The 13,746-nt window shown below is 40.0% G+C and overlaps 1 protein-coding gene across 3 annotated transcripts in view; it reads left to right on the top strand.

Annotated features, from left to right (window-relative positions):
* ccdc40 (coiled-coil domain 40 molecular ruler complex subunit) overlaps positions 1-13,746 on the top strand; it is a 135,573-nt gene that overhangs the window by 107,277 nt on the left and 14,550 nt on the right. For all 3 annotated transcript variants that reach the window (XM_078571048.1, XM_078571049.1, XM_078571047.1), the window contains 2 exons: positions 10,335-10,580; positions 12,139-12,352. In XM_078571048.1, the coding sequence (XP_078427174.1) occupies positions 10,335-10,580; positions 12,139-12,352 (460 nt within the window). The remainder of the gene's footprint in view (positions 1-10,334; positions 10,581-12,138; positions 12,353-13,746) is intronic.

The raw sequence follows: 13,746 nt of genomic DNA, 5'->3' as shown, positions 1-13,746 counted from the left end.
ATCCAAATATTTGAGCACATAGTCACGCTGTATTGCACCGCCAAAGGTGCCATCTTTCAAATGACATGCTAAACTGAAGCTCCATCTGCCTTTCAGGTGGACATCAAAAAGTACCATGGGGTTGCACTGTCGTGATTGGTATCTATTCCTCAAGCAACATTACTGAAATCATTATTTCATTATGTATCTCATTACTGTTTGTGGGACTTTGCTTTTTAAATTGCTGCCACGTTTCCCTATGTTACATAGTGACTGCACTTAAAAAAAAAACCTGGTAGTGCTATAAAGCTTCAGTTCATTTTAAGCAAGGGGTGTACATTTATGGCATATGTAACTCTTATCTGCTGTAAATTTTGTATCTTCATCCCTGTTTCTCTAACAATTCTTAAACAATGTCATACCTTGTCTACGAAGATGAACTTAACCTTTGTAATTATATGTTTTATAACTGTATCTTTACATTATCAAAATATAACTATTTTTTAATGTTAGTGAGATTTATAAAACAAAATCATCCTTAAAAGAAATTTTGATTTTAAGTCCAAATGTGGTTAAAAGCAACCATCCATGGAAGTTATTCTCAAATAGGAAATAATTGTGGAGACATCCAAGCTTTCTTTTAAAGGTATAGAGTGAGAATTTTTACTTTGCATATCAATTTTTCAAGTACTTTGTGGGATATTTCTGCAAAATGCCATGTTATGTTACATATAATATCTGATCTTTAAAAAGAATTGAAGTTTCAAGACAAGGCACAGTCATACCAAAAGTCCCTTGTTTACATTAGTGTATTGGTGTCTCTTACTTGTCAAAGCCTTCGGCACATTAACCTGTGAAAAAATCTTACTTACATTGCGTGCATAGTTTGTACACTCAAAGTTCTCTCATACATGTGAGGCCAAGCCCCTAGCCATAAATTTCACACTTCTTACTGATTTTTGCATACGTTAAACACTAATGAAAACCAACAAGGTAGTTTTTAACAACCACAACCCAATCCACTTCGGACAATAATGGGCTTCAAATGAAACCAAAGGAAAAATTGGTTTTCCAATGAGTCATTTATAATAACTGAGTTGATTATTTCAACAAGTACTTTGCAGTATTTTTTGTAAGGTTCTTGGTTCTTTAAATAGATAATACAAAAATGAAAAACAAAACATTGTTTTTGGGAAATATGTAGAACAGTGAATTGAAACAGTTTTTTAACCTCAGGCCTAATATGCAGGATTATGACTGATATTAACGACCTATCTATACAAATAATAGTTACGTGTACATTCTGTATGGTCTTAACTTTATTTGAAAAACCATTCAGGATGGAACTCCTCTCTAATAAATCTGTGAATTCTAAGTGTAGCTAGGTGAAGATTCTCATTTTCGGAACCAGTGAATGCAAAAGTATGGTAACAAAGTACCATAATTTAGTGCTGATTGGACAATCTCGCAAAATTGAATTACACTTATTGATGCAATCAAATTCAGAGAAATTTACAGTATCTCAAGCCAAATTTACAGCAACTCAAGCCAAATATATTTTGCCCTAGAACTATCTCATAAATCCTACTATTTAGAACTGTAACATCACCCTAAATTAATACTACCACAACTTCTCCTCCTTTTAATTTCTCCATCATTCCTCAATGCTGCCCATTTTTGAACCATGTCTATGTTAATACAATCACATTATAATTCCATGCAGCAACTTGTGCCTGCAACCCTCCAACCTTTTAAGTTACACTATGGATATTGACATACATACAATTTTAATACCCACTTTGCCTTTCTGCCACATTCTGGTTCCACTCCACCTGCCAAATTGGTTTAAACCCTCCCCAACAATATAGTTAACCTTTCAATAACAATATTGGGCTTGGCTTTGTTCAGGTACAAGCTATCCATCTTGTACAGGTGCCCCTTTCCCCAGCATAGGACGCAATGCTGAAAGTTTGAAACTCTCCCTCGTGCCCCACTTCTCCATTAAGCTTTTACCGGCACTAAATTCCTGTTTCTACACCAAGTCGCATGTTGATCTGAGAGCAATCCTGAGCTTACTAATTTTGAGGCCCTGTTTTTAATCCTTTTCTTTGCCCCTAAATTCTGTCCAAAATCTCAACTCCTTTTTCTACCAATTTCATTGGTTTCAACATGGATCATGACTTTTTGGTGATTCCCTTCCTTGTGTAGAATGCCCTACACCTACTTAATGATATCCTTTACCTTAGCATTATTTAGTAATCACGTTTGCAGTTATGTTTCCCTGTCAATGCCTCTAACTATTGAATCCACTATGACTGCATTTCTACTTTTTCTTTATTTCTTGTATGTAGTCAAATTTCCTGTGATGCCAGGGGTTTGATTCTTACTGCATTCCTCAAAGGAGTTGTTACCCTACCCAGTGTTCAAGATTGAAAACCGATTAGTGATTGCCACTGGCTTTGGGGATTCCTGCACTACCTGTGTTTTCTCCTACTCTGGTGGTCACCCATTCTCTCACCTTTTGCACCTTCTGAGGTGACCACTTCCTGGAACTTACATTTGAGGAACCCCTCAGTCTTCCGGGTGCACTGCTGTGAACCCAGCTGCTCCTCTGAGCTCAAGCAACAGGTGGCATTTTCTGCTCATACGGTTATTCAGAAGAAATGAAATGTGCTGAAATTCTCACATAGAACAGCATGTGTATGCATGTCATGGTAGTCAATCAACTGACTTGTAAGTCACTGAGACTGTGACCACTAAAAATCTTGGCACTGAACTCCAAAAATCTTAAAACAAAAATCTTTGCCTAAATCGCTGAGATACTGGCCTATAAAACTGTAAGAAACTGACCTCTGAAAGACTGAGATACTGAATCAGAAAAATGTTAACTAAAGGCACTTCTGATTATGTCCATAAATCCAAAACACAATGAAAACTACCATGAAGTGAATTTCAGTTGTAAAAAACACTTTAATAAAACAAACTGCACTCAATTGTAATCCACCAATCAGATACCTCTGTGGCGTGACATCACTTTTGAATTTCCTTCTCCGTTTTCCACATTTAGCTCGAGCTCTGACTCTGAATCTGATTCTGGCTCTGACTTTGACCTCTCGCACTCTGTCTCCTCGTTTGTTTGCTCAGGCAAACAAGAGCACCTTTGGAACTGAGTGCATACCTGGGAGTTTGGTGAGTGGGAGAGTTTGTGCTGAGGAGGGGAAGGAGGTGTTCCTTTTCTTTTCCTTTTTCTACCTTTTCAACCTGCAAGAATTGGTTTTTACTCTACTACAGCTAATGGAGCTAGCTGTTTGTTGAGTATCTGTTAAGTAGTTAAGGTCTGTTCCAGTCCTAAGGTTTAAAATAGTATACGAACTGGTGGTAAAACTAATAAAATATATAAAAATGGAAAGAAATAAGTGAATAATATAATTAAGTAATTAATTAAAAAACATCAGATAAGGCATGAAGTTACAAAAATAATAAAAGGACAAATACTAAAGGCTCTGTATCTGAATGCATGTAGCATTCAAAGCAAAACAAATGGACTGAGAATGCAAATAGAAATAAATAAGTACGATCTGATAGCCATTACAGAGACATGGCTGCAGGATGAGATAGATTGGAACCTGAATATTGAAGGGTACGTGACATTTAGGAAGGACAGGAAGCTAGGAAAATGATGGTATTAGCACAATAGAGAGAGATTACCTAAGTTCAGGAAACCAGGGTGTATAAGTAGTTTGGGTAGAGATGAGAAATGATAAAGGCAAGAAGTCACTTGTGTGTGTGGTGTACAGGTCCCCGAACAGTAAACATATGGTAAGATGGGTATAAAGGAAGAAATAATGGGAGCTTGTCAGAAAGGTACAGCAATAATCACGGGGGGTGGGTCGGGTGGGTGGGGGCGGATTTTAATCTGCCTATAGACTGGGAAAATCAGATGGGCAAAGGAAGCCTAGATGAGGAATTCATAGAATGTTTTTGGGATAGTTTCTTACAACAGCATGTTCTGGCACCAACCAGACAGCAGGCTATATTAGACCTGGTATTGTGCAATGAGACAGGATTAATTAATGATCTCATAGCGAAGGCATCCCTAGGTAGCAGCGATCATAATACAATTGAATTTTACATTCAGTTTAAGGGAGGGAAGAGTTGGTCCAAGATTAATATTTTAAACTTAAATAGGGGCAATTATGAGGGCATAAAGCACACTAGTGAAAGTGAACTGCAATTTAGGTTAAGGGATAGGACAATAGAGATGCAGTAGCGGACATTAAGGGAATCTTTCAGAATAAACAGAATAGATACAGACAAACGAGAAAGAAAAATTGGAAGGGGAGGTCCCACCATCCTTGGTTAACCAATAAAGATAGTATCAAACTTAAAGAAAAAGCATATAATTGTGCAAAGATGGATGGCAGGTCAGAAGATTGGACAGAATATAAAAAACAGCAAAGAATGAACAAAAGATTGATAAGGAAGGAAAAATTAGAGTATGAGAGAAAGCTAGCTATAAATGTAAAGACAAATATTAAGAGTTTCTATAGATATTTTAAAAAAAAGAGCTAATAAAGTGAGAGTTAGTCCTACAGAAAGTGGGTCTGGGAAGTAATAATAGAAAATAAGGAGATGGCAGATGAATTGAATTTTGCGTTGGTCTTCACTATAGAGGATACAAGTAACATCCTAGAAATAGCCGTAAACCAAGAAATGGAAGGGTTGAAAGAACTCAGGAAAAGTACAATTACCAGGGAAGTGGTACTAAGCAAATTGTTGGAGCTGCGGGCTGACAAATCCACGGGTCCTGATGGACTTCATCCTAGGTTCCTAAAAGAAATGCCTAGTGAGATACTTGATGATAAGGTTTTAATTTTCCAAAATTCCCTAGATTCGGGAAGGTTCCATCAGATTGGATAATAGCTAAAGTAACTCCTTTATTCAGAAAGGGAGGGAGACAGAAAGCAGGAAACTATAGGCCAGTTAGCTTAACATCTGTGATAGCGAAAATATCACAAGCTATTATTAAAGATGTTATTGCAGGACACTTGGAAAAATTCAGAGTAATCAGGCAGTCAGCATGGTTTTGTGAAAGGGAAATAATGTTTAACCAATTTATTGGAGTTCTTTGAACATATAAACATACAAATTAGGAGCAGGAGTAGACCATTCGGCACTGAGCCTGCTCCACCATTCAAGAAGATCATACCTGATCTGATTTTAACCTCAACTCCACATTCCTGCCTACCCCGATAACCTTTCACCCCTTGCTTATCAAGAATTTATCTCCCTCTGCCTTAAAAATATTCAATATTTGCCTCCACTGCCTTTTGAGGAAGAGAATTCCAAAGACGCACAACCCTCTGAGAAAAAGATTCTCCTCAAGCCCTTATTTTTAAACAGTGATCCCTAGTTCTAGATTCTCCCACAAGAGGAAACATCCTTACCACATCCACCCTGTCAAGTCACCTCGGGATCTTATATGTTTCAGTCAAGTCACCTCTTATTCTTCTAAGCTCCAGCAGATATAAGCCTAGCCTGTCCAGCTTTTCCTCAAAAGACATCCTGCACAATACTGCACACAGTACTCCAGATGTGGTCTCACCAATGCACTGTGTAACTGAAGCATAAATCCCTACTTTTGCGTTCAATTCACCTCACAATAAACAATTAACATTCTATTTGCTTTCATAATACTTGCTGAACCTCCATACTACCCTTTTGCGATTCATGCACTAGGACATCCAGATCCCTCTGCAATCTCTCACCATTTAAATAATATGCTCTTTTATTCTTCCTGCCAAAATGGACAATTTCACATTTTCCCACATTATACTCCACTTGCTAGATCTTTGCCCACTCACCTAACCTATCTATACCCTTTTGTAGTCTCCTTATGTCCTCTTCACAGCTTATTTTCCAGCTACCTTTGTGTCATCAGAAAATTTAGCAACCAAACCTTCAGTCCCTTCATCCAAATCATTTATATAAATTGTAAAAGTCAAGGCCCCAGCTATGATCCCTGTGGCACAATACTCATCACATCTTGCCAACCAGAAGATGACCCACTTATGCCTACCCTCTGTTTCCTGTTAGCTAGCCAATCTTCTATCCATGCCAATAAGTTAACTCCTACACCATGAGCTTTCATTTTCTGCAGTAACTTTTGATGTGGCACCTTATCAAATGCCTTCTGGAAATCTAAGTATAGTACATCCACAGGCTCCCCTTTATCCACAGCACATGTTACTTCTTCAAAGAGCTCCAATAAATTGGTTAAACATGACTTCCCTTTCACAAAACCACGTTGACTCTGCCTGATTACCTTGAATTTATCTAAGCCCTTGTTATAACGTCTTTAATAATAGCTTTCAACATTTTCCCTATGGTAGATGTTAAGCTAACTGGGCAATAGTTTTCTGCTTTCTGTCTCCCTCCTTTTTTGATTAAAGGAGTTACATTCACCATTTTCCAAACTAATGGAATCTTCCTGAAATCTAGTGAATTTTGGAAAATTAAAAGCAACTCATCAACTATCTCACTGACCACTTCTTTTAAGACCCTAAGATGCAATCTATCAGGACCTGGGGACTTGTCAACCCACAGTTCCAACAATTTGCTAAGTATTACTTCCCTGGTGATTGTAATTTTCTTGAGTTCCTCCCTCCCTTCCAATTCCTGATTTACAGCTATTTCTGGGATGTTACTTGTATCCTCTATAGTAAAGGCCAATGCAAAATACCTGTTCAATTCATCTACCATCGCTTTATTTTCCATTCTTAATTCCAAGACTCACTTTCTATTGGACCAACACTCACTTTGTTAACTCCTTTTTTAAATATCGGTAGAGATTCTTACTATCTGTCTTTATATTTCTAGATAGCTTTCTCTCTTATTCCAATTTTCCCCTTCCTATTAATCTTTTAGTCATTTTTTCTGTATTTTTTAATATATCCTGTCCAATCTTCTGACCTGCCACCCATCTTTGTGAAATTATATGCTTTTTTCTTTAAGTTTGAAATTATCTTTAACTTTTTTTTAGTTAACCATGGACATGGGCCCTTCCCTTGGAATTTTTCTTTCCCATTGGAATATCTCTATTCTGTTTCCTCTTAAATATCCCCTTAAATGTCTGCCAATGCAGCTCTGTTGTCTTATCCCTTAACATTAATTGCAAGTCTACTTTGTACAGTGGGGTTCCACAGGAACCTGTGTTGGGTCCCTTGCTGTTTGTGGTATATATAAACGATTCAGACTTGAATGTAGGAGGGTTGATCAGTAAGTTCGCGAATGACACGAAAATTGGTGGGGTGGTAAGTAATGAGGAGGATAGCCTTAGGTTACAGGTGGATATAGACGGGCTGGTCAGATGGGCTGATCAGTGGCAAATGGAATTTAATCCGGATAATTGTGGGTTGATGCACTTGGGCAGGACAAATAAGGCACGGGAATACACGATGTGTGGTAGGACCCTGGGAAGTACCGAGGATCAGAGGGACCTTGGTGTGCATGTCCACCGGTCCCTTAAGGTAGCGGGACAGGTAGATAAGTTGGTTAAGAAGGCATATGAGATGCTTGCCTTTATTAGCTGAGGCATAGAATATGAGAGTAGGGAGGTTATGCTGGAACTGTATAAAACGCTGGTTAGGCCATAGCTAGAGTATTGCGTACAGTTCTGGAATCCGCATTATAGGAAGGATGTGATTGCACTAGAGAGAGTGCAGAGGAGATTTACCAGGATATTGCCTGGGCTGGAGAGTTTTAGTTATGAGGAGAGATTGGATAGACTGGGGTTATTTTCCCTGGAGCAGAGTAGATTGAGGGGGGACATGACTGAGGTGTATAAAATTATGAGGAGCATAGATAGGGTAGACAGGAAGGAACTTTTCCCTTTGGTGGAGGGATCAATAACTAGGAGGCATAGATTTAAGGTAAGGGGCAGGAGGCTTAGAGGGGATGTGAGGAAATATTTTCACCCAGAGGGTGGTGGGAATCTGGAACTCTCTGCCTGAAAGGGTGGTGGAGGCAGATACCCCCATAACATTTAAGAAGTATTTGGATGTACACTTGCGATGCCATGGCATACAAGGCTATGGGCCTAGTGCTGGAAAATGGGATTAGAACAGTTAGGCACTTGTTTGACCGGTGCAGACTGGATGGTCCGAAGGGCCTTTTTCTCTGTTGTAGACCTCTATGACTTTATTTAGCTAGCTGTGCTTTCATGCCCTCATAATTGCCTTTATTTAAGTTTAAAATATTTGTCTTTGACCCACTCTTCTCTCCCTCAAACTGAATGTAAAATTCAATCATATTATGATCACTGCTACCCAGGGGTGCCTTCTCTGTGATGTCGTTAATTAATCCTATGTCATTGATGAATACCAGGTCTATTGTAGCCTGCTCTCTGGTTGGTGCCAAAACATGCTGTTGTAAGAAACTATCCCAAAAACATTCTATGAATTCCTCATCTAGGCTACCTTTGCCCAAATGATTTTCCCAATCTATGTGTAGATTAAAACCCCCCATGATAATCGCCATACCCTTCTGACAAGCTCCCATTATTTCTTAAAAGCAAAATCTGAAACAAAAACAGAAAATGCTGGAAAAACTCAGCAGGTCTGGCAGCATCTGTGGAGGGAAAAACGGAGTTAACGTTTCGAGCCCTTATGACTCTTCTTCAGACCTCAGGTGCAGCAAGTAATTAGGAAAGCTAATAGAATGTTATCATTTGTTGTGAGGGGATTTGAATACAAAAGTAGGGAGGTTATGCTTTAGTTATACAGGGCATTTGTTAGACCACATCTGGAGTATTGTGTACAGTATTGGTCTCCTTATTTAAGGAAGGATTTAAATGTGTTGGAAGCCATTCAGAGAAAGTTTACTAAACTAATACCTGGATTGGGCGGATTGTTTTGAGGAAAGATTGGACAGGCTAGTTTGTATCCACTGGAGTTTAGACGAGTAAGAGGTGACTTAATTGAAATATATAAGATCCTGAGGGGTCTTGACAGGTTGGATATGGAAAGAATGTTTCCTCTTGTGGGAGAATTTAGTACTAGGAGCCACTGTTTAAAAATAAGGAGTCACCCATTTAGGACAGAGATGAGGAGAAGTTTTTTTCTGTGAGGGTTTTTGGAACTCTCTTCCTCAAAAGACAGTGGAAGAAGAGTCTTTGAATATTTTTAAGCCAGAGGTAGATAACTTCTTGATAAGCAAGGGAGTGAAAGGTTATCAGGGGTAGGCGGGAATGTGGAGTTGAGGTTACAATCAGATCAGCCACGATCTTATTGAATTGCGGAGCAGGCTTGAAGGGCTGAGTGGCCTACTCCTGCTCTGAATTCATATGTTCTGTTCATTCTTCCCTCACTGACAATCTGCTGCCAGTTCTCCCACTTTTATCTGTTATCCTTTCACACTGTTTCACCTCAGGCTTGTTGTCTCCTCTCTCTGATTGTAAACACAGCACTAAAAATCAAGTACTGAACCACTGACACAGCTCCACCATTCATGGTTTTGCTTGTATCAAAACCATCACAATATGATGGTAACACAACAAATTAAGTATATGATCTGCAGTCAAACATTAGGAGCCAACTCTGTGTCCCAGAGTGCTTTGTACATTGTACCACACAACAGTGCTGCTCATATGAATTAAATAACTGGTGATGCACACCATAAATTGTGTAGATCCTGTTAATATTCACTATATGTTCTGCATTCTTTGGCTTCCCTCAAGCATTACATTACCACCAATATTACCAACCTACATACACATGCATGACTTAAGGCATTCAGTGTCATACCTAAGTGTTCTGAGATTTGGAAAAGGATGGGGCCTGGGGAGATGGGAGAAGGGATTCGGACATTAACATTGCTAACACCATGAGAACCGTGGCAACAACATTAATACAAATGCAAACCTTACACTGTCAGATAAGTTTCAAAGTGGCATTAAGCATCGCACTGGGGCATTGCAAAGGGAGCTTCCTTTCTGAAGCATTGGCCGGGATTTACCGGGCACCAGGGAACGTGCTTGGCGATGGTTGCAGGGAAGCTGTGGTGTGCTTAGAAGCAGGTGGAATACTGTGCCCATCGCCTTTCCATCGCTGCTGCCATTTTACCAGTGGTCGGGTAGGTAATAAACAGCCCGACCACCCTTAGGCCACTTTAAGCCCTTAAGTGGCCAATTCAGGGTCACTTAAGGCCCCTTCCCATCGCTGCTGGTATTTTACCCCATGATTGACTTGCCTTACGACAGAGATTGAGATAGGTGTGTAAATATGAAGTTTTTTGCTCCCACTCTTTAATTACTTTCAGTGAATCTCTACTAAAAATATTTCTTATCTTCTTTGTAGGAAATTGATTATGCAAAAACAGAAAATGAATTTGCTCAAATAAGTCTGGAAATGAATGACAGGAAAGCAGAACTGAGCAGGCTGCAGAAAACTCTACATGAACAGCACAATGAATTGAATGAGAAAAACAGAGTTGTCTCATTGAGTGAGAAAGAAATTGCTAAACGACTGCTTTCCATTCAGAATAAGCAGTCAGTGCTTAACATACTTAACAAGAAGATTGCACAATTGATAGCAGAAATGGGAGTAAGTTTAACAATCAAGTCTCGTTTCTTCATTACTATGAACTTTGAGAGAAAATAGTAATTCATTAAGTTTTCCAGCAACAGAACTATATATTTTTAGTCTTTGCAAATGGAACATTATAACTTTGAAGATAAACTTCAAGGGGGAACATTAGGATCTACCTCATGCTAATATCTTTGGATGGATGTATTAAGATAGTCCTAAAGACCTTTTCTCATCCAAAATTAAACTGTGATCCTCCCCTTCCCTTCTTAATCTCTCTTCTTGTGTTTTACTTAGAGATTTTGTTTGCTTTCAAAATTCAACTTGTATTTTTTTAATAAGGAATCGAATTAGAATGAGGAGAGGAACGGCCTTTCCATCTATTCCTTTCTCTTTCGCTCTCTCTCCCTCCCTTGACAGATGTAAGCTATCAAAATAGATTTATTCCAACTAGCGCTTTCTTTGAAAATTGAAATAACATGCTGTAAATACTATGTAGCATAATGCAATGAAGATAAATACACTGCGGTTGATTTTTATGTCAAAGTTGGTTCAATGGCCTTAAAATGGGGTGAGTACACTTAGTACTTTGTTAATGTTGATGTTACTGTTCTGCCGACTGTCACATTTATCGGATCCAATCCTTGAGGGGCCAAAGTACCTGCCTGCTTCTGATGATACATCCCTTTCTATATGCAAATTGGAGACTGGTGATAGCCAAAGGACTCCAATTGTTATTTTATGACATAACTGATTTGAGTCAGAGCTATGCTCTCTCTAACTCATTTTAATGGCAATAGAGCTGGAAACCCTTGAAAGTTATTATTAATTATTTTTGTTGGGCTAGGATAAGCAACCCTCTGCTCATTCAGTGTTGGGCTAGCCTGAATCCATTGAGCTGCATCAGGAAGTCAGTTTGGAGCAGACAACTTTCCAATTATAAATAAAGCATGGGCCTCAAAATGGCTCCTACACTGATGGAATATAAAGGCAGGCTGCGAGTGTGTTCTGCGGAGAGGCCACCCAAAAGTCATAATTTGGCCCCACTCATTTTGTTTCCCCTGCCTGCCTCTCCTCCTGATTCCAGTCTTCCTATCTCCTTGAGACGAATTTTTCTCTCTCTCTCACATTTTCTCAAGTTTATAGGATAGAAACAAAGTCCACAACAGGTAATCAGAACACTCACTTTTGCCTCTCTCTCTCTTACACTCACAAACACAGGCTTGTTTTTTTAAAGTAAATATGAATTTTACCTCATACCAGCTTTTGCAGTTTTCTCTTTATCTTAAAAATAATGTTGATTATTAAAAAAAATTAATTGAACCCTTATATGGACATAGAAATTCATAATGGAAAATGTTGACTGGAAGTAAATGTAGATTTAAGATTTTTAATATAGATGGATAGCGATGTATTGAACTTGAATGTTAGCACCGTAGTGAACTGTGCTTATGTGTTGTATGTAAGGTCAGATATTTTCTCCCAAGATGGTCTAGCACTGGGTTAATTTCAAACCAGAGCGTGGGGAGAGGCTTAACATTTGAATTTACAGAATGTTCACCTTTTTATTCTTCAGGGACGCGAAATGAGCCCTTTGGAGCTCAAAATCAAAACTTTGACAAAAAAGATTGAGGAACACAACAAAGAAATTTCAACACAACAACAGTACTGGCTAAAACAACAGCATGAGCTGGTTAGACTGACCCAAGAAAGGGAGAAGCAGACAGCTGATGTAGAACTACAGAAGAAACAGGTCACTATTCTCGAACAGAAGAAAATCCGCACTGAGAGTAAGCTGATGATAATTTGAGTACACTAATCAATCTACACTACACTCAAATAATCTTTGTATTTACCTTCCTTAGAACATGTGTAATTTACTCTAAGAACATAACAATGGCGGAATCGTCCCAGATTTGCACTAACTACGGTAGCAGGTGGATAAAATGACGTTTTACCCATCGGCTGCAATGGCGTCTTACACGCTGTATTGTCCCAAACCTGCTGCATTAATTATGCATTCCTGGAAAACATGCTGTTTCCATGGCGCTCTCATTTGCCCGCCATGCCATCATTTCGCCGCTTCAGCACGCCGGGCCATATTTAAAGTCCAGTTGCGCGCACACATCCCAGTTCTTTCAGCCCATGCCTGCTGCAAAGAAGACATGGCCTTGAAAGACAAAAAGACTGCAGTCCCCAGGTTCAATAATACATCCCTCGAGCACCTTTCAGACGCAGTGTAGTCTCGCTGTGACGTCCTCTACCCTTGCTCTGGCCACAGGATGGGCAGCAACCTCACTAATCTGGCTTGGGAGGTGGTGGCAGCAGTGGTCAGCACCAACGCCCTTCAAAAGAGGACAGCTGCCCAGTGCCACAAGAGAATGAAAGATCTCCTCCATTCCGCCAGGGTAAGTCACTCTTCTCATCACTCTCAACTCTCACATTCACAACCCCATCACACATCCAAAGGGCCCTCACTCACTGCTGGATGGAGGGACATCACCATTCATTCTCTCACACACACCTTCATTGTCCTCATCCCATCCATGGGACCACTCATCAATCACACATGCGAGGCATACTTATCATCTGGCCTGTCGGGCATCCTGCTTACACCCTTTCCATCTCTATTCATGCAGGACAAGCTGGCACACAAGAGAGAGAGGTCGCAGACCCGTGGAGGAATGCCAATGCCTGAAATCAAGGTCCTCACGGATTTTGAAAGCAGAGCCATCCAGCTGGCCGGCAAGGATCTGGACAGATCCTGTGCTGTCGGTGAGATTGGCGGTGCTCTTCCAAGTGAGGATCCAGCAGTGCAACATCCATCAGACAACCATGCTGTGACTCATGTGTCCTGTTTCACAGGCCACTGCCATGCACTAATTACCTCCCCATGCTTCCGCATGAGTCCACGACCCAGGGCCTCCAAGCATGCCCCAAAGAAACCTCTGAAAAGGAATCTGGAGGCACCCTCCTTGAAGTCTTGTCTCAGCGCTCACCCACACCCTCCTCCAGTGCAGAGACACACACCTCGTTGGGACCTAGCTTTATGTAGCCTCAAGATCACAACCTGGTGAGCACATCACACTGTATGATTCGCAGCAGGCAGCAGCAGGGGCTTCCCAGGTATTCAGCATTCGGAGGACTGCTGGAGGCCAGAAATATACTGAGTTCGGATCAGATG

This window comes from Cetorhinus maximus, chromosome 24 (genome assembly GCF_964194155.1).
Source record: "Cetorhinus maximus chromosome 24, sCetMax3.hap1.1, whole genome shotgun sequence".
Lineage (NCBI taxonomy): Eukaryota > Metazoa > Chordata > Chondrichthyes > Lamniformes > Cetorhinidae > Cetorhinus > Cetorhinus maximus.
Note: the sequence above shows the minus strand (reverse complement) of the source record. Positions and strands in the feature narration are given on the sequence as shown.